General features: G+C 46.3%; 1 protein-coding gene and 1 long non-coding RNA gene across 8 annotated transcripts; both read left to right on the plus strand.

Annotated features, from left to right (window-relative positions):
- Positions 1-384: 384 nt before the first annotated feature.
- MIS18BP1 (MIS18 binding protein 1) lies at positions 385-19,427 on the plus strand. Of its 7 annotated transcripts, none has more exons than XM_083611281.1 (17): positions 385-550; positions 1,917-2,692; positions 3,372-3,497; positions 4,364-4,821; positions 6,120-6,202; positions 6,874-7,004; positions 7,742-7,832; positions 8,337-8,494; positions 9,146-9,312; positions 11,378-11,486; positions 12,619-13,387; positions 13,756-13,919; positions 14,438-14,586; positions 15,275-15,420; positions 16,751-16,832; positions 17,606-17,675; positions 18,503-19,427. In XM_083611281.1, the coding sequence occupies exons 2-17, from the start codon at positions 2,071-2,073 to the stop codon at positions 18,592-18,594; spliced, it is 3,417 nt and encodes a 1,138-aa protein (XP_083467407.1). In that variant the 5' UTR covers positions 385-550; positions 1,917-2,070; the 3' UTR covers positions 18,595-19,427. The 7 variants fall into 7 exon arrangements, 4 of the variants coding, with proteins under 4 accessions (XP_083467407.1, XP_083467410.1, XP_083467409.1 ...); XR_014547488.1 differs by having other exon boundaries at positions 457-550; positions 13,756-13,848; XR_014547489.1 differs by having other exon boundaries at positions 457-550; positions 4,367-4,821; positions 13,756-13,848.
- On the plus strand, positions 10,473-11,087 carry LOC310766841. Its single transcript, XR_014550440.1, has 2 exons — positions 10,473-10,550; positions 10,643-11,087. It is a non-coding gene; the product is annotated as an uncharacterized lncRNA (long non-coding RNA).
- Positions 19,428-19,438: the final 11 nt, after the last annotated feature.

Genomic DNA, 19,438 nt, shown 5'->3' on the forward strand with positions numbered 1-19,438 from the left:
CCATATATATATATATGTTTGTGTGTGTGTGTGTGTGTGTGTGTGTGTGTGTATATATATTAACAAAGGAGAGGGCTCTGGGTGGGTCCCAGAAATGCTGGCTCTGCTCTGCCGCCCTGGCAGCGCCCCCCCTGGGCCCGATCCAGCTGGCTCTCCCTCGCCCTCCAGTCTCCAAGGCGAGCGGGCGAGGCGCTCCTTGCAAGGCACACGCGGCGCCTCCTCCGGGCGAGACCATCGCTCAGCTACGCGCGGGGGGGGGGGACAGGGCGCTCCCAGGCCGCCTCTCCGCCTGAACCATCCCAACGTTCCACGGGGGGAACGTCCCGCCCACTGCCCAGAAAGGCAATATACGCATGCGCGCCCGGTCCCGCGCCTTCCCTCGGCGTCCGGAGCGCCAGGTTCCAACATGGCCGCCCAGGGGCTTCCGCTTCCGCCGCCTCGCGCCAGGGGAGCCAATCGGCGTCGTGCGCGCCGGATTCGAAGCTGGCGGCGGGCAACGGTCGTCGGCTGAGGGGAGACGCGGCGGGAGTCGGGGCCGCGCGGTCGGGGGGTGAGTTGGGCCCCAGGCGCCTCCTCAGGGGCGGGCAGGCGGGAGGGCGAAGGCGGCCTGAGGGAAGCGGCAGCGGCCCGGCTCCTCCTCAGAGTAGACCCCTCGAGTCCCGCCGAGCTCGGGGCCGAGCTGCTCCCGAGCCGAAGGCCGCGGAGGGAAGAGGGGGTCGGGGGAAGGAAGGAAGGAAGGAAGGCCCGCCCGCCTGCCTGCCTTGCAGGGCTGTTGTGCGGAGCGGACGCGGAATGAAAGAAAACTGACAGGCTTATTGGTCCCCCAGAAGTTAGGCGGGGTCTAATTATTATTATTATTATTATTATTATTGGATCCCTGTGGAACCAACTGCCATCCTTAGCAATCATCAACAGTTATAATAATAATTGATATAGTGGTGCCTAGGGTTACAGACACTTCAGGTTACAGACGCTTCAGGTTACAGACTCCACTAACCCAGAAATAGTGCTTCAGGTTAAGAACTTTGCTTCAGGGTGAGAACAGAAATCACACAGCAGCAGCGGGAGGCCCCATTAGCTAAAGTGGTGCTTCAGGTCAAGAACAGTTTCAGGTTAAGAACGAACCTCCAGAACGAATTAAGTACTGAACCCGAGGTACCACTGTAATAATAAATTTTTATTTATACCCCGCCTTTCCTGGTTTAAAAACCGGGCTCAGGGCTGCTAACAGCAAATATAAAACATTGATTACAATGCGACTTAAAAACAGCATAAAATGCAGCATCAATATCAATCAAATTCAAAAATTCAGGGGTCATTTTGGGGAGGGGGGGGAAACAAAAACCCAGTCAGTAGACATCAAATGATCACCAGGGCTAAGTGGCCAAGTTGGTCCTACTAGGGCCAGCAAGGCTGTAGCAACCTCTGCTTCAGAGTATCTGAAGAAGTGTGTATACACACGAAAGCTCATACCCAGAAAGTTTATACGTACTTCGTTGGTCGTTAAGGTGCTACTGGAATTATTATTATTTATTAAAAAAATTGGGGGAAAGCTTATTTTAAAGACTGTCTTAAGACAAAAAGACTTGATTCTCTTGGTGCTGCATTTAGAAGCACTTCGATAGTGGACATACTGGGGGGGGGGGAACAGCCTATCATGATGGGACAGTCATTTTCATTAGGACCAAAACAAGTGTGTAATGTTTGGTGTAGCCTACAAATTTCGATACGATTTCTTTGCACTGAATGTGAGGGGCTTTAAAACAATTACATGATATTTTGAAATATAACTGACGGTAGCCATTGGTTTTTCATTGTCACCAAGCCCATGTTGCCTGATAGCTATGATAGAAACAATGTTACTCTTTCTTGTGTGACCATCAATAAAAACAAAAACAATTATGCTTCTTTTGCAGGTAGGATGCGAAGAAAAAGTAGACGCACTCAAATACTCTTTTTTACGTGATTAAAAAAGACACCTACATAAACAGGCCTTAATGCAATTACTTTTGACGCAATGCCTGTTTTATTGAGATGATTGGAATCCCTTGATCTTTTAAAGGTACAGCCATGTCCCCACTTCCTTCTCCTAGAAGAAGAGAAATGTCTTTGAAAGGTGTTCTCCTAAGCAACATCCCTGGAGGTACGCCGTTAAAAGATTTTGGGAAATTTCAAGCGGATTGCGTTCCTACTTCAGCAATGAAGAAAGCTACGTGGCCTTCAGGGGTTCCTGCCGGCCCAAATCTTTGCTTGGAAAAAGATGGCAAAAGAGGAAACGTTTTCCAGTCCACTTTAATAGCTGGTGGTACTCATGCTAAAGAATTGCTTGACCTCAGCGAGATAAAGCCAGTGTCCGAAGGACAACTGAATCCGCTTGCCTCTTGTCCGAAACCGGAAGCTGTGCCACCGACAGGGAATGTGGCCCTGAAACGTAAAGCTTGCGGGCAATTATCCCTGGAGTCTCCAGCAAAAGTCTTCGCAAGAATGAAGACCAGGGCAGCTCTTGCTAAACAGCAGAAGTTGTCACAAGAAAAGAAATTGTTAAATGTAGACATTACCACAGATTATATCCTCACTCCTGAAAGGCATCTTGCCCCTTTGGGAAGACAAGGCAAAAAATCCATGGCTGAAGATGATAAGCCAAAGGAGAGGCTGGCTGAGGAGCCCCTTGGAAAGGCCAGGGAAGAACAAGGTTTGCTTTATCATTTCTTCTTAGAAAATGTTGCTTAACAGAAGCTTCATGTTTAGATGTTTGGGGTGTAGTTGCAAACATGGCCCTTCACCTCTTACCAATGGGCAAACCTCCTGTTTCCATTTCGTTGGTTACATTTAACCTTTGGCTCCTTTCGCCCTACTGTACTATACTTCTTGCTCATTATGTTCTTCACTCCAGTCACAGTCCTGTTGTGCATGCAATCATCTGCTGTAACACAGGCTTGAATAATTTTATCTCCCACCACCAACTCTGCAGAAAGGTCTGCCCTTGGGGAAGGGCTGTAGCTCAGTGGCAGAAAGTCTGACTTCGTTTAAGGCACCTATGGAGGCTATTGGCAACTATTCAAGCAAAGACAGCTTGCCAACAGTACAACTGACTTTTCTCTGTGGGCGCTGGGGGGAGTAGCTTGGTCAGATAACTCAAAATAAATAGAAGTTGTAAACCAGCGTTTTTCAGCTAGGTCCTAAGTAGCTCTGGGATCCCTCAGAAACGTATCTAAGTTTCCTCAGTGAGAGTAGTTTCCCACTGCTTGAGGTTATATGTTGTGCAAATTTAAACAGAGAGCCTTGTGGAATGCACATTATTTCTAACCCATAAATCCAGAGGCTGCTGATATACCTTTGTTAAAATCCTTCTCTTGTCTTTCCCATTTCAGTGCCCAGCCATATTGCAAAGAACAAAAATGTTTGTTCTGCAGTAATGAGCCCTCCAGTTTTGGAATCCCCTCACAAATTTTTCTCACGTGTAAAGCAGAAGCTGCAGCAGAAACCATTGGGAAAAGGTACTTCTCCACAGAAATCACAACAGGCTGTATGTTTGTCCCGGGAATGCTTACTCTTTCAGTCTGCAACAGAAACATCTGGGGTATACTGAAGGAAGGAAGCACTTTGCAGTTGCATGAGAACTACTGACCAGAGTCATTCTTTGATGCCTTTAAGATTCAGTTTGTGAAGCATTACAATGAAAGATTGCTCTAGTTATCCTCCCATCAAGCTTCAAAAGGTACCATGTAGTCAGCACTCGAATATGATTTGGCAGTTGTTTAAGGTCTCTGATATTTAAAATGGCAATAATCACAGCTTCCTAACCTGATTGCATGACTCATTGGTGGAGCAAAAGGGTTGACAGTTATCTAAGCCAGCTGACATCACAAATAACGAAATGCCAAGTGGTTGGGGTCGTGCTTTAATTCCATCACTGCTTCCATTCACTTGTCTTGACACCTCCACAGCCCCTAATTCTGATGGAATAGAGGGGTGTTTTCTGGTTTTATGTGGGGAAGATAATGTTACCATTTTTATTGTGTACTTTTTATGAAAGGTATAAAAATATATTGTTGGAAGCTGCTGGAGCTCTGAATGCCCAGAGGTTGGATTTTTTAAAAGTTTAAGTAGTAAATTCCTTGAGGTGCTGGGGATTGAATCTGGAACTTGTAAAGTGTGTCCTCTACTTGCGGGTTTTAACCCTTTTATGATGAGATGTTCAAGAGAAGCCTGTAAATGCCTACAGTGTGGTCCATTTGGAGAGAGACTTGTACTGATTAAAGCAAATAGCATAACGATAGCAGACAAAATTGTGGCTGTGTGAATGTGCTAATGAACACTGAAATGTCAGATAACAATTGAGTTGTTCTTGTGTTCTGTGTAGTAGATGCTTCATCTTACCAAACCGAGCAAAATGTCCCTCCTTCACCAGCAGTGAAGCAACCTTTAACTGTATCCAGTTCACCCAAAAAACTAAAGAATCTTAATGAAGATTGTCTAAACACTCCTGCCAGTGAGGATGATGAATTTATTGTGGAACCGGTTGAATTGGACAATGAAACTTTTAGCATGGGAGTGAATGTTATAGACATGAGCTTTGATCTTGTTAAGCCTGGGGAAACCTTGGAAGAAATGGAACCTGGAAGACTTCCTGAAGAAGGAAGAACATCACATCAGTCCAGTCAGAAACCTGCCCCAAGAGGGCAGCAGGAGTTGAAGGCTGGGCCTCAGACGCTTCCCCAACGTTTGTGCGATATTATTTTTGCTACTCCAAAAGTCCAAATACCAAGGAAGCAAAAACAAGTGGGGGCAAATTCAAGCAGTGATGACACAAACGAGGAGGTAGGAGGTTGTCTCTTATTCACAATCAAAAGCATTTTTGGTGGTGGTTTCAGTTCAGGTGCTCTTAATGAGAAGGGGGAGGTCTGAATGGCTCAGTCAGCACCCTGCTTAATTTAGATTATGTGCATGGTTAATCAGTGATGGCAGCAAAGCTGGCAAATTGAGTGTACATGAAATGCATAATGTTTTCTATAAAACGCAACTATAGCTCTGTAGACACTTTCACATTTAAATGTTGTGAAATTGATAAACAATAAGTATCATAATTTTATGATTATTGTTTATTCAATAATACACCGCCCTATACCCGGAGGTCTCAGGGCGGTTCACAATCAAGACCACAATATATAAAATCAAACCAAAGACAATAACCCAACTCAAAAAAACCCCCCAAAGAGCCACATTCTAAAAGGGCGTTGGTGAATCTCTGGGAAATTTATTTTGAATAGATCTGTTTTTCTGTCAATGACTTGTTCAGTGATGGGTTATAAATTTCTGTAATACAGGAAGCCCACAACTTACATGTATTTAACTTGTGCACATTCAGCTTTATGTGTGTGGCAATAAAAAAAACTCATTAAAGGGGGTGGGTTTCCAGGAAAAATGACTGGCAGTCTCACCCTCCAATAAACCCAATGGGTTTAGACTACATGCGATTTTGACTTTAGCAGTGGTTCCTGGGATGTAACCTCTGCGTATTTTGCAGGGTTACTGTACGGTAATAGATTCCTTGTTCATTTCAGTGCTACTTTTATCAAGTGAGCTCATGGGTGAAGGCTGCTGCTCCCAGGTTCATTCTAGTACCAGAAGCCAAACACTTTTGCGTGCACATGAGATGTAGGATGGTGCAGGTGCTCATGCACTCTGGCCTCTAAATGCGACATACTGGCGCAAACTGCGTACGCTTGACTCTACAAAGCCAGAGGGTTATAATCAATGAAGTCATCCCATTGGGGTAATAACTTTTGCTTGTGCAGTGGAACTTTCCCTCCCTCGCCTCTTCCTGTGCCCCTCTTTTTGCTCTGGAGGGCTGGGGAAACCCCTGAACAAGGAAGGGAGGAGAAGTTCTCTTGCGCAAGTGGAGGTCTTTGAGCTAACATGGGATACAGTCCTTTGTATCTGAGGCCAAGCCTTGTTGGCACTGAATGCCGATGTCGTATTTAAATAGCAGGGCGTGAAGGGAGCATGTGACTAGGCCGCTACTGTTTTCAGAATGGTGTGCTTAAATTCCAGCTTTCGGTTTATTGAACTCTGTAGAAATAATTGTGGCCCTTAACGGTTTCCCTAACTTTGTAAAGGAACAACAGATGGTCTGCCTCAGTGGATGGAGAATCAAGGCGATCAATAACAATACTGCTGTGTGCCTGGAAGGAAAACGGAGGCAAGCAACTTCACTTCTCAGCTATGTTCAGATGTATTTTGTTTGCGTAGCACTAGAATCTGCTTCTGGATTGCATTGGGTGGCCCCAAGGACTAGTATTAGGAAGAAGGAAGAGGGTGTGAGTGGTTGCTGCTTTTGTTTGTAATGTCAGAGCCAGCAGCTGAGTCCTGGTTGCAGATGGGAAGGGGGCTCCTGCTAGATGCAGCATTGGCTCTGAAGGCTCGGTGGCTGGGAGTACCTGTTTCTAGTTCTGGATGGTTTGACAGCTAGGGGGCCGCTTTTGGAGAGAGATGACTTGGCCACCGTCCTCAAAAACGGAATAAACCATATGAGCTCAGCAACCTTGAAGCAAAGGAAAAATAACCCAGACTGAATTATTGCAGCATTGCAGACTGGCTATGGATACAAGCTGAATTCCCTTCTAAGAGAATATGGTATCTCTCTCCTGTACATCTGTTCACTAGAATTTACCAACTCTGGCTTCCCAGTCTATCTAACCTCAATTCTGCATACAGTCTTGCATGCCAATTAGATAAAAAGCCCAGTAGCTAATGAAGGCCTTGATTCACTTTTGTTACTTGTGACTTGGGGTGGTTTTCAGTTTTTCCTTAGGTTCTCTGTTAGCTAACCACGGAGCACTTGTTTGTTATGTCCTCTCCCTTTGGTTTCAGGGATATGAACGGTGTTTACTGGCATAGCAATGCCATTGTGGAACGAATGGCACCCAACAAAGTTAGAACTTCATCTGGAAACGTCTACAAGTTAGAAGGGGGCGTTGACGCAAGCACCATGAAGAAAGAAGGTATGATAACTTGACTGAGAAAGAAGAGGACAGGCTGGGATTCATATAGGCTTCCTCAGTGGGGGGGGGGGCGGATTTCACCCTCTGTTCTCTCCAGGGATGCTGAGCTTTCTTCAGCATGTGGACCGGACCTCTGGTCTCTGCTGCCACAGGTTCAGCTGGTCTATTTCGATGCCAAATCTGCCAAATTGCTGCAGTCTGCCAGGCTTTCAGGTCTTGGGTGACGCACAATGTGACTTTACCTTCCTCCCTTGAGGGTGGTAGGAGCTGGGCTGTTACACTGGTGGGAAGCCAGCAGAATGCCAATTCCCCTCTTGTCCTGGGCCACAGGGGGTCTCATGTGGTGTGCATAAGTCATATGACATTGAAAGGTACACACCTCTAATGGTGCTGTACCACAAAATTCTAATCTGAGTTTCATGACAGCTTAAACTTACTCTACTATCAAAAGTGGGTGTGTGGAAAATTAAGAATTCTTATAAATTCTAGTTTATAAGAATCTGCCCAGACCTTCATGTTCATCACATTTAACTTGTGTCCTTTGCTGACCTTTACGTGTTTCCTGCACATGTGCACTTCCTGCTCCCAGTACTGGATGCTTTTAATTTTAAGGATTTTCTTGAGGCACTTTAGAAAATGGAATGACATCTGTGTTTGGGTCTGCCAGATGTTTCTGACAACTGACACATAAGGTTTTCTTTTTACTCTAATACATTGTAATACCTTGCTTCAAACAGGAATGCCAGCTAAATTCATAAAGAGGTTTGAATCTGGAATTCCACAAAACTGGAAAATGTATGTTGAGGATCTTCTTCGTTTTCTGAGGAGGTAAATGCCACTGAAAATAATATTTGTGCCATAGAAAGCTGCTTTGTTCCAAGTCAGACCCCTGGTTTCTCTAGCTCAGTGTTTGCTGGCTGGCCGTGCCTCTCCTGGGTTTCAGGAAAGGGCCCTCCCTGGGGATGTCATTGGCACAGCAGGTGCTCTGCCAGTACGTATTTTGCATGTGGCTTCCGACAACCTATTCAATCCCTTTTCCCTGATCCAGTTTCTTTACAGAGTGATTCTGCTGCCAGTTGCCTAGGACGCTTCCATGGGTTTGGGGTAGGGTGGGGGTTGTGTCTTTGCTCTGTGCGAAAGGGGAACAACAAGCTCTGGGCATTTTGTGGGCAGCCAAGTCTGCTAAACGGCTTCAGAAAGCAGCTGCTGCAGGTTAATTGACGATGCCAGCGGTTTTTTAAATGTTTCATAGAAGTTTTGTATCCACGAAAGGTCCTTCTTAAGAGATTCAGTGAATTAATCCTTCTTTTCAACAAAACCTCTCAATGCTAGGAAAGAACAGAGAGCCTTCGCTGCAAGCATGGATAGCAATGAAAGGGAGGACCCTGTGGAGATGGAGGGCTTAGAAGACATGCCCAGAAAAGTTGAGAGAAAATCTAGAACGAAAAACACCACTTACGTGGCAACACTGCAAAGTAATAGCAAGCTTGGTAGGTGTTATTCTTTTGTTAGGCCTCAGAGGACATTAAAAGCCCAATATTTTTATTGATTGATGGATCAATAATAATATTCACTTGTTTTCCAGCATGTATTATAGCCGGGTCCCATCCCCCCCCCACCCCAATGCTTGGTTATCTAAAAATGGAGGCCTCCGCCTGTGGCTTGGGTCAGGGATGGCCTTCCCTCAGCCTCTGCCTCCTTTCTTGCTGGATTGTTGTTCCAGGGTCCACTAAGGGATAGGAGACACGCAGCCATTTGACTGTTCCATAGGGCATCTTTGCCTATTGACATAACTGGCTATGGAGTTGTTCTTTGAAGGAGGTCAGGCGTGTACATTCCGTGGGTCTTTGAAGGAGAGAGAAATGCCTGGGAGAGCACTTCTTAAGCCAAGCAGAGCGCGCAGATTGTTCAGATGGTGGTTGCTAAAACTGCAGAAAACCCTCTTTTTATATTACCCTTTCTAAATAAGCCCAGGGTAGCTTCTTCGCTTTCCCCATGGATGCCGACTGAGTCGGCTGCTTGACACAGAAGCTGCCTTAAGCAAACAGGGTGGTCGATTTGGAGCTGGATCCAGTTCTGCAGCTCCTCCGACTCAAGGGAAGAAAGCTGTTGTTGAAGGAAGCCTTTTTGTGTCTTGACAGGTGTGCAGCCACAAACATCTCTGCAGAACGGCAGAACTGACAGAAGTTGCACCCGCAGCGGCCGGCAGGTTAAGCCCCCTATGCAGTTCTGGTGTGGGGAACGGATGCTTGTCGATCAGGCGCTGAATGTCACTGTGACCAAAACAGGCACCAACTATTTGACTCCTGTAAGATTCCACTCTCCTCACAGTTAACCCTGTTCTGGAATGACTGGAGACTTTAACGGTTTTCATGCAGTAGGGTAATTCTGTGGGTTCTGGACTCGGGAGATGGAGAGTGATAAGCTTTGGATTATTATTAATTACATTTGTGTACCACCCTTTGTCCGAATAGCGCAGGGTGGGTCACAGCATGAAAATACACACGAGAACACAAAATACAGTGGTACCTCGGGTTAAGAACTTAATTTTTTCCGGAGGTCTGTTCTTAACCTGAAACTGTTCTTAACCTCATGGGGCCTCCCACTGACACCGCGTGATTTCTGTTCTCATCCTGAAGCAAAGTTCTTAACCCGAGGTACTATTTCTGGGTTAGCGGAGTCTGTAACCTGAAGCATCTGTAACCCAAGGTACCACTGTACATAATAAAGAGAAATCAATAAGCCCCCTCCCACAAACACATTTAAAAGACCATAGAATGGAATTTCCTAGCTTGTCTTTCTTTTATTATTATTTCATAAACTTCATACACTGCTTGTTTTTAAAAATAATATTTTTTGTTTGATTTTACAAGTGTTAAAGTTATAACAATACCAAATATATATCCATACTTAGAGATTTCTCTGAATCTCTCCAATCTTCCCACCATCCCTTCCATGGGTCCGATTGTCAACATTTGCAACTGCATATTATTTCATCATCCATATTTTATATCTCTCCATATTGTCCATAATATTTGTTACATTACAAGGGTTATTAGAATCCTACTCATGTTTTCATCTGCTTACAGTGGTCTCCTAAATAAATTATAATTTCCCCCCAATCTTCCTTGAAGTTTTTGTCTTCTTGGTTCCTGAGCCTTCCGGTCAGTTTTGCCATCCTGGCAGAGACCAACAGCTTAGTTTGCCATTCTTCTCTGGCAGGGACTTTGTCTTCTTTCTATCTCTGGGCTAGTAACATCTGTGCGGCAGTCATTGCATATACTGCTTGGTTTTAAAAAGTCTCAGAGCGGTTTACAAAAGATAAAACAGGAAAATCAAGAAAAATTTACAACCCTGCTTTAAAACATACAAAAGTTAAGATATTAAAACAGATTAAAATTGCCTCTCTATGCTCAACTTTACTACTACTACTAATGATTTTTAGTGTTTTAACCTGATAGTTTATGATCCAGAAAGACTTTCACAAATAAAATGCTGGGAAGTTGAGAGTGTCTGGGTTTGGTGGTGGGTGCAAGGGCCATAGCTGTCAACCTTTTCTTGCGAGGAATCCTATTCGGAATAAGGGAATTTCCCTTTAAAAAGGGGAAACGTTGACAGCTATGGCAAGGGCCCTTTAGTTCAGGACACAAATCCACTGGGAGAACAGATCTGCCTGATCTTGCATTCTCCTGAGGGCTCGTCAGGATTCATTCCTGACCTCAGACAGGGTTTCAGAGATCTCTGAAGCTCAGGGTAATGGATGAGATGCTGCTTTTGACAGCTTATTATGTTTATATTAATTGTATTGTCACATTTTGTATTTCACTTTGCAGTGTGGGGCCTGGGTTATGTTTGCTCTGTAAAGGAGAAAGTTTTTGGTAGCTTATTTGTATTATTATTATTATTATTGTTGTTGTTGTTATTTGTTAAATTTGTATTCCACCCTATACCCGTAGATCTCAGGGTGGTAGTAACACCTTCTGATATTCTTGTGTATGTATTTCTCTTTTGTAACATGAAGAACTATATTAAAAATGAGATAAGATCCTCTTGCTTTGGAATAATTTTGGTAATGACCACAAACTTCAACTGGCTCCCAAGGTCAGTTTGAGATCCTATAGCTCCATGGGAATATATATATTCATAGTGGGATTCTGGCTGTATATGTAAGGTCAAAGGTCACTGTCTTGTTCAGTCTTGCACATGTGTCTCTTTCCCTGATTAAAACGTTTGTAATTGTGTAACTAGGTGTTCATGGAAGGCAGCCTTAATGCCTTCCTAACCTAACCCAGATAAAGCTTCTGTTGCGTGTGGAGTCTTTGTCTGAAGATTTGTGTCTCCCTTTGCTTACGTTCATTGCCTTGTTTCTCAAGACAGTGAGCAGTGCACGACGTCAGGACAGGCGCAACATCACGTCCCACGTGGAAAACAGAGAGGATAGCTTGAAGGCTTGTGAAGAAGGACCTCCAAGCCAAGCAAAAGGTAAAAAGAGTGCACCCTGTCCTTGAATCATAGAACTGTAGAGTTGGAAGGGACCCTGAGAGTCATCTAGTCCAACCCCCTGCAATGCAGGAACCTCAAACATCCATGACAGGTTGCTATCGAACCTCTGCTTACAAACCTCCAGCTTGTCAACATCCTTCTTAAATTGTGGCTCCCGCAACTGGACACAGGACTGCAGTTGTGGCCTGACCAAGGCAAAATAGAGCTATGACTTCCCTTGATCAGGACATTAGACGTCTGAAGATGCAGCTTAGAATAGCCTTTTTTTGCTGCTGCATCACACTGTTGACTTATACAGTCATACCTCATGTTACGTTCTTTCAGGTTACATCCCGCGGCGACCCGGAAGTACAGGAAAGGGTTACTTCCGGGTTTCGCCGCATGCGCAGAAGCGTGATTAAACTCTTTTTATGTTGGGAGCGGGCCTCCAGAACGGATCCCATTCGCAACCAGAGGTACCACTGTACTATGCTTGGGGTCTACTAAGACCTTGAGCCACAGAAGGCCAACAGTGAGTTGCTTCAAGCTTGGCAAAATGTCCCTGGAGGATGAATTCTGCTCATGCTGAGGGCCAAATAACTGTTAGGAGGTTAGGAAGGTTTTTTGCTCAGGTCAGATTGGCTAGTGCTTGGGGTGGGAAATGTGTGCGCGTTTGTGTTTGTCTTCCTCGTAAAATCTGGATTGCCTCAAGCTGTTTGTAGGAGGCTGAGCTCTTGTGCTGTCCGGTGTGACATCTCCACAATCTGCCTTTAATTGCGGTGTTGATATGGGTGGGCTGGACCTGAAAGCATTTTGTTTATCTCCCAATGCAGGGGATGTGCCAAGGCATTCTGCTCTTGATCTCTGTTTTTCTCTGATGGGAAGACAGTTGGACTGTCAGACTTACAGTTTTATTTACAAAATGATTTCCGTCCATCCAGTTACTGTTTCAGCTTTATCAGTGTTGCCTCCATTGCACTTCTGTCTTGCCCATGGAGAGAAATTCTGTTGCATGACGGGTGTCTCATTTAGCTTCACTGTGCAAGAGTTTGGATTAAGATTTGAGGACCATTTCCAAATCAGAGATTCTATGAGTCTTTTGAGAATCTTTGTTTTGTTTTGCTTTCCCTAGGAAGAACAAGACCTGAAACCACCAGACAAACTGAGCCTGCCAAGAAGCAAAATGCCTGGCGCTTTATTTCTGACTCTGAAGAAAGCGACTATGAAGCCACGCTCGCTGATGCTCGCAAGAAGAAGGCTGTTGTTACCCTGACGCCACTGAACTATAAAAAGCTGCATGAAAAGGCCTCCAGAAAAAGCAGCCAGCCCAGGAGGAAACAAAACGTGCTGGCGCAGGGAGCGAAAGCAAATTGCTACCAAAGATGTTTAGCCGAAAGCTCCATGCCAAGCGAAGATGAATCTAGCGAAGAAATGCAGTGTATCCGGAGGAAGGTCCAGCCCACTGTCAAAAGAGGGCCATCCAACAGACAGCAAAGTGAGACGAGGAAGCAGCTGCTGGAGCCAAGAGGGTCAGAGTCTCCTCCAGCCCATTCTCAAAGCAGAAAGTGGAGGGTTGCTCAGCCCTCTGGGAAGCAAAACAAGTTGGAAGAGCCAACTTCTCCAGACTTGGCTAGCAGTACTCAGGGGTCACTCAGAAGGATTGCAAAGTTCAGGAAGTACAGCCCTGAATCCGAGTCCGAAAGTGAAACGAGTGTTAAAGAGTTTCAAGTGAAAAGGAAAAACTTGAAGGCCCAAAGAGCCAACAGTGAAATTTCTAATACTGCCAAGTCCTTGGCTTTTCCCCGAAAGACACCTGGGAAGAAGCTGCTAGGGAAGGGTGGGGATTCTTTCCCAGATGTTAACGAAGATTGGACTGAAAAGGAACTGCAGAAACTACACAGGTAAGTGTGGTGTTTGGTAAGAATTAAGCTCCCCCACCCCCAGAGCTATGAGATGAAAGCTCTTCCCAGTTCCGGTTTCAGCTGCTCCTCCAGTGCAAGAATAGTGGAGCCTGCAGATCCCTAATTTCCGTAACCAACAAAGTCATTTCCAAACCTTCCTGCACTCACCCTCTCAGTGCTCATCGTGTGCTGTGCTCACTTCACTCCCGCTGCCCCTCCATCCTCACCTCTCCCTGGAAATTCCTACATTTTCTCCTTTCTTGTCTGATGCGTCTGATGTCGGCTTGCAAGGCCTCCTTTAGGAATTGAAATGGGAGTCAAAGAGCAACGGTGGGCTTGAGCTTCACTGGGTCTTCTGTGTTTTGCAGGGCTTTGGCTTCTTTGCCCAAACACAAGAGTGACTTCTGGCTGCTTGTGTCAATGGCTGTGGGGACACGATCTGTTGAAGAGTGCCAGCAAAGGTACATGGAAGAGCAGGAAAGCCACAAGCGGGCCCCAAAGAGGACCACCAAGCGGAGAAAGGAAGAAAGAGGTACAGGACGGGCCTTGTGCCTGTCTTCCGGGCTCCGGGAGGAGATGCAGAGGCCAGCAGAAGCCCCTGCAAGAGCCAGCAATTGTCTGCTCCCCTCTCCCGCTTGCTTGTTCTTGTGGGAACGTAGGAGGGGCACCTGAAGTGGCTTAATAGGAGAAAGGACTGATTTTTGAGTCTGACCTTTAGAGAACGGAGGTGCGCTCCGAACACATCAGGAAGGGGCAGGGGTAGGTGAGAGTGTTTGCCTGTTTATACCTGTTGAGAGAGAGAGAGAATTCTATCTGTCTGTGAATTCTGCCTTTAAAGTGGTATGTAAAACCCACATTCTGGGCCAAGGGGCAGAACTCCAGCTCAATACATAACTCATAGCAATGTTTTTAGGCTGCAGTTCAAGTAGAGGGTGGGGATATAACTCCACAGTGGAAACCTGAGGTTCAGAGGGGGGCGGGAATGTTCTGAGGTGGGTCCTTCCCCTTGCCCAGCTGACGGCTCTCTTTGTGTGTCGCCCTTGTTGGCAGAGGAGGGGGCGAAGCAGCCAGTGGCCGTTGTTGCAAAAGTGGGAACGCTGAAAAGAAAGCAGCAGATGCGGGACTTCCTGGAACAGATGCCAAAGGACAACCACGACGACATCTTCGCTACAACCCCTTTTCAGAACAGGAACACAAAGGTAACTTTTGCACCTTTTATCCCAAGCAATAAAAAGTGCTCCTGGGTGCAATCTGTTAGGCAGGTCCATGAATTTACTGCCCACCCCCTCATCATGTTGAAGGCTCCCTGCTCTCTTTCCATGCTCAGAAGCTGGGAAAGGGTCCATCCCTGGGCTCCTGCTGGGCTTCAGAGATGCTCCAGAGCTCAGTGTGATGTCTGGATAGACCTTGTCTCTCCAGACCAGCTTTGATTATGACTACAAATTTTGGTTGGCTTCTGAAATCAATCGAAGTTTTGTGGAGTCCTGCAAAGGCTATAGATACTCCCAAGGGACTTCCGGGTATCAAATGAAGCCACTTACATGTTCCTCTTTTCCTCGGGCCTTTTGAGCCCTTCCTCTCCTTTCCCCTCACTCCACGGTGTACCTGCATTGTCCCCTTGGGGTTTTAGCATCAGTCTGAACTCTCTTTCCGTAGTTCTCTGGTCATCAGTCTGCCCGTGCCACTATTGTTGTCAGCATGGCTTGTGTGAGGTGGTAACGCCAGCCTCCTCTCCCAGAGCTTAACTGTCAGCCACTGCCAAAACATTTGTGGTCGGTAGAGAGCACCGTAGGTGACAAATGAGGAGCTGAGTTGGGTTAGGAAGAGTCTTCCAGCGCCCGCCAGGCCTTGTCTTATGGGGGGCCGTAACAAAGATGTGATCTGTAGTTACCACAGTTTCGTACCGTCCCAGAGGAAGATGTCTTCCAGTTGAAAGACAGCCACCCCATCACACCCTCTTCGGCCATCTTTCCGTTGGTGAAGACCCCTCAGTGTGAGCACATCAGCCCTGGCATGCTGGAATCCCTGGACAGGTGTGTACGACAGGTGGCTTCTCATAAGATAAGGGTGTGAAGCTTGGAAGAGCACCCCCACCCAACTCCAAGATTCCAGTTTCCTCAAGATTCCTAGCCAGGGGTCTAACATCCAAGCATGCATGTGCCGCTCGTATAGCAGAGTTTTACCAGATGGACATATAAATTGGAATTGAACTGGGCGTGTGGTAGGGGGTGGGGGAAAGGCAAGCAAGAAGAGATTTCCGCTGTGCTGGAAAGTGCTGTTGGCAGTGAGTGAGGGGCTTATGGGATGGTGAGCAAGGGGTTTTAAGAAGTGGCTGCTAGACGGGAGCATAGTAAACCCACAACTTATACATGGTTTACTTACGCAATTGCAGCTTTGGGGAGGGGGAACAATAGGAAGGGCTCCCTGAGGTCTCACACAACCTTCCCACAGCCCATCAAGCAAGGCAGGGGGCTCTGAAATCTTTCTGCACTGCGTTTTCCTGCTGCAGAAAGAGCTTTGGGGTCCTCTACCATGCAAGGAAAGATGAGAGAAGCTCTTGTGAGGTCTCCTAGACACCTTACACTAATTTCCCAGAGCCCCGTAAGGCATTGGGCAGTTGCTGGGGTCTTCCATTCTGTGATTTTGCCTTTGCGTGTGAAACCCCAGAACCCAACCCTCGCATAGTTTTAAACCCAAAGCCAGGTTTGGGATGGGGAGTGTCTTAAGGCAGCAAGAAAACACAGCTGTCCCCATGGCCCTGCCTTCCCTTTCTAGCCAGGCTTCCTCTTAAGTAGCAAAAATGAACACTTGCTGTCCTCTAGGGTGGTTATTAAAACTCAGTGAGACGGATTCCAAAAGGCTTTTTACATTGCCTGCCTATATACTTTGGAGCTGAATGCAGAGTGCTGGTGTTGACCTATAAAGGCTTATAAGACTGGGGGCCCAAATAACGGAAGGAGCAACTCCCTACATCAGGCTGCCCATGTCTTGAGGTGGTGATGATGGGGCTCCTCGCTGTTGCACCACTGGGAGGTGTCTGTTAGGCCATGATGTGGGAAAGGGCATTCTTTGTGTTGGTGGAGTCGTGTCTTGGAGAAAGCTGTCCTTCTAGAAGCACTGGTGCTTTTCTCCTTTGGGTGCCGGGTAAAAACCCATTTGCTTGTTCGGTCCTTTGCAGGGCAGTGTTGAAGCAATCCGCCTTTTAAAGATTCGCACTGTATTTTGGATTTCCGCCCCCCACTACTTTCTTTTGTAAACTGATTTATGTTGCTATTGTTTTAGGGTTTATTTTGTATCCTGCCCCGAGATCTTGTGGCGAAGGGCAGGTTAGAAACTCACTGGACAATTTGTTTTATGTTCTAGGGACTACGAAAAGCGTGTGTTCCATCTGCAAAGGAACATCAAAGGCAAGGAGCGCACATGGCACAACGTGAAGAAGAAACAGGTGCGATTCCACTTGAGCAGCACACGCCAAGCTCCATTGAGAGCGAAAGGAAAAGGCAATGTTCCCAAAACTCACCAGAGCAAGCCCCTCGCCCTTGCTGTCTTATTTTATGTATTGATTACATTTATATACTGCCCGTCATCCTGATATAACACTTCCCTTATTACAATAATGGGATAAAGAGAGGGAACTCCATGGAAGTGCTCCTTCACCCTGTTCGCTGGGCACTCTTGTGGTTTTGCTTGACAGATCTGGTGAACTCCTGGTGTGGGGAGAACTCACCACTGCCTGTCTTTAAGTTCCACCAATTTTTTGCCAATAACAAGCACAGAAAAGGAGTGAACATGTCAAAGGCTGCTCAGCTCTCTGAAAATGCCCTGCTCTGTCCTAGTGCTGGCTTTATGGTCACTTAATCCAAACCTCGTTTGGGCCCCTTGCTTGCTCTGAGGCATGGGTAGGCAAACTAAGGCCCAGGGATCGGATTCGGCCCAGTCGCCCTCTAAATCCGGCCTGCGGACAGTTTGGGAGTCAGCGTGCTTTTACATGAGTAGAATGTGTCCTTTTATTTAAAATGCATCTCTGGGTTCTTTGTGGGGCATAGGAATTTGTTTACCCCCCCCAATATAGTCTGCCCCCCCCCCAAGGTCTGAGGGACAGTGGACCAGCCCCCTGCTGAAAAAGTTTGCTGGCCCCTGCTCTGAGCACTCTGGTGTTTCCGAGCTTCTCTGTGAAGCTTCAGTCTGCAAGAAGTAATGTTTCCTCTGTTTCCACAGGCTGGGACCGTGTTCACCACTCCCAACTCTCGAAGAACGACCGTCTTTGCCTTTGATGAGCATATCAAAGGTGAGCATAACTGTTGCTTGCTCTGGACTGTTTGGGGCAGGTCTCTAGAAAGAGGAGTCTGGCGTTTGGGGGTCCCTTGGCTATCTGTATGCTGGCACTAAGGGAGCAACCAGAGAAGCCCATGGCGGACAGGTGTCCCCATCCTGTTGGGGGAAGTGGATTATGCTGCTCTGTGGATCGCAAGGCCCTTGTCCCATTTTCATTATCAGCTGTAGGAAGGGAGTTGCACTGGCTTCGTGTGGAAAGGTTTTCCCACTTGAGAGGTACCAATAGGGAAGTGGAGAGAAGGGGCAGGAAGCAGGGCCTGTGAGTCTCTCGCTGAACCTGCTAGCGCCTAAATATAGTACAGAGGCACCAATTTCCTGCTGCTGTCCTATTTCTGAGTGCATTGCCTTAGACCAAGTAAATTCCCAATTGTAAACAAAGAACACATTTAGATGCTGAAGTCTGTAACTTGCCCTTGGATACATTTATATGAATATTGCCTGCAGCAAAGTTAGAGGCTCCTATTCTTGTGGATTCACAGGCTTGAAAAGGCACCTTCCATGTCAGTTGGAGTAGTCTCTCCTTTCACTGCCTGGAACTTCTTCTCCGTCCAATATCAGTCAGTCTCTTCATGAGCTGGCGGAAAGGTTCCACCTTGAACCTCTCCAACCTCTCGTTGGAGCCCATCCTGCCTCTAACACAGGGGTGGCTAACCTTGGATCCTCCAGATGTTTTAGGCTATGATCTGTCATCAGGGGCAGCTGGGGAGGGATGCTATAGATTAGCCACTCCTGCTCTAATGGGATCCTTCTGGTAACTCAGGTTTTCTCCTCCTGCACTAGACACCTTGGCTCCAGCTGGGGCGGGGCAGCTCTTCCAAGGGGATGAAGAGATGCTATCCGATGAAGAAGAGGACTTGTATTTTTCCACGTAGGCAGCAGCCGCCTGCCTGCATCTGCAAAGGGCAGTTTGCTAACAGGTCTCAAGTCACCTTCACAAAGCCAAAAGTGTTTCTCAAGCCTTTATTTCTATGACTTACGAAAAGGCTTTAGAGTATTGCATTCCGTCTTTCTGGAGCTGTGTTAAGGTGCTGCTCAGGTGTTCAGAATACAAAGATGTCTGCTGCTGCTGCTGTTTGTGGTTGCTCTGTTTTCCTGGTGGAGGGGTCTCATGCAGAGAGGCATCAGCTGCAGGGAACTATTTGGCTTTAAGAAGCAAAATAATGTTTTTAAAAGTTACTGTACAATAAACTTCCAAACGTGGCATTTAATATCAAAAGGATGCTTACGTTTCCTTTACAGAGCAAAGAATAGCGCTTATATATTTTTGTACTAAACCTGTTTCCTCTGTGGCTTTCAAGTGTTTTGAAAATGTTGAGTGTACCTTTTGTACTGTCTGTGTGTACGCAGCGTGTCTGTTGCAGATCTCAATTGGCAGCTTAAAGTTTAAGAATGAAATATGCAAGCAGCTTTTTCTGGGAAGTAAAAGGACATTGTCTTCTCTAAGGGTGGGTGGGTGGAGACCCAATGGTGATGGAAAGTGGGTGCCTTTCATAAAAGTCATGAGCCCCATCAATTGAGAGATGTAAAGTCATTGTGGGGAGTGGAGATTTTTGAAAGAATTGAAAAAAATGGTGGGAAATGGCATTCTACATACGCAAAGTTGCTGTGTGTAACTTGGTTTAATGTAGAATCATGTCTGGTATATTAAAAGTACTGTTTACTCAGTTGAATTATTTTTAAAATTACAAATGGAGCTGCAAGCTTTTACCATCTCAT

Source organism: Podarcis filfolensis (assembly GCF_964270895.1).
Source record: "Podarcis filfolensis genome assembly, chromosome: 1".
In the NCBI taxonomy this organism is placed as follows: Eukaryota; Metazoa; Chordata; class Lepidosauria; order Squamata; family Lacertidae; genus Podarcis; species Podarcis filfolensis.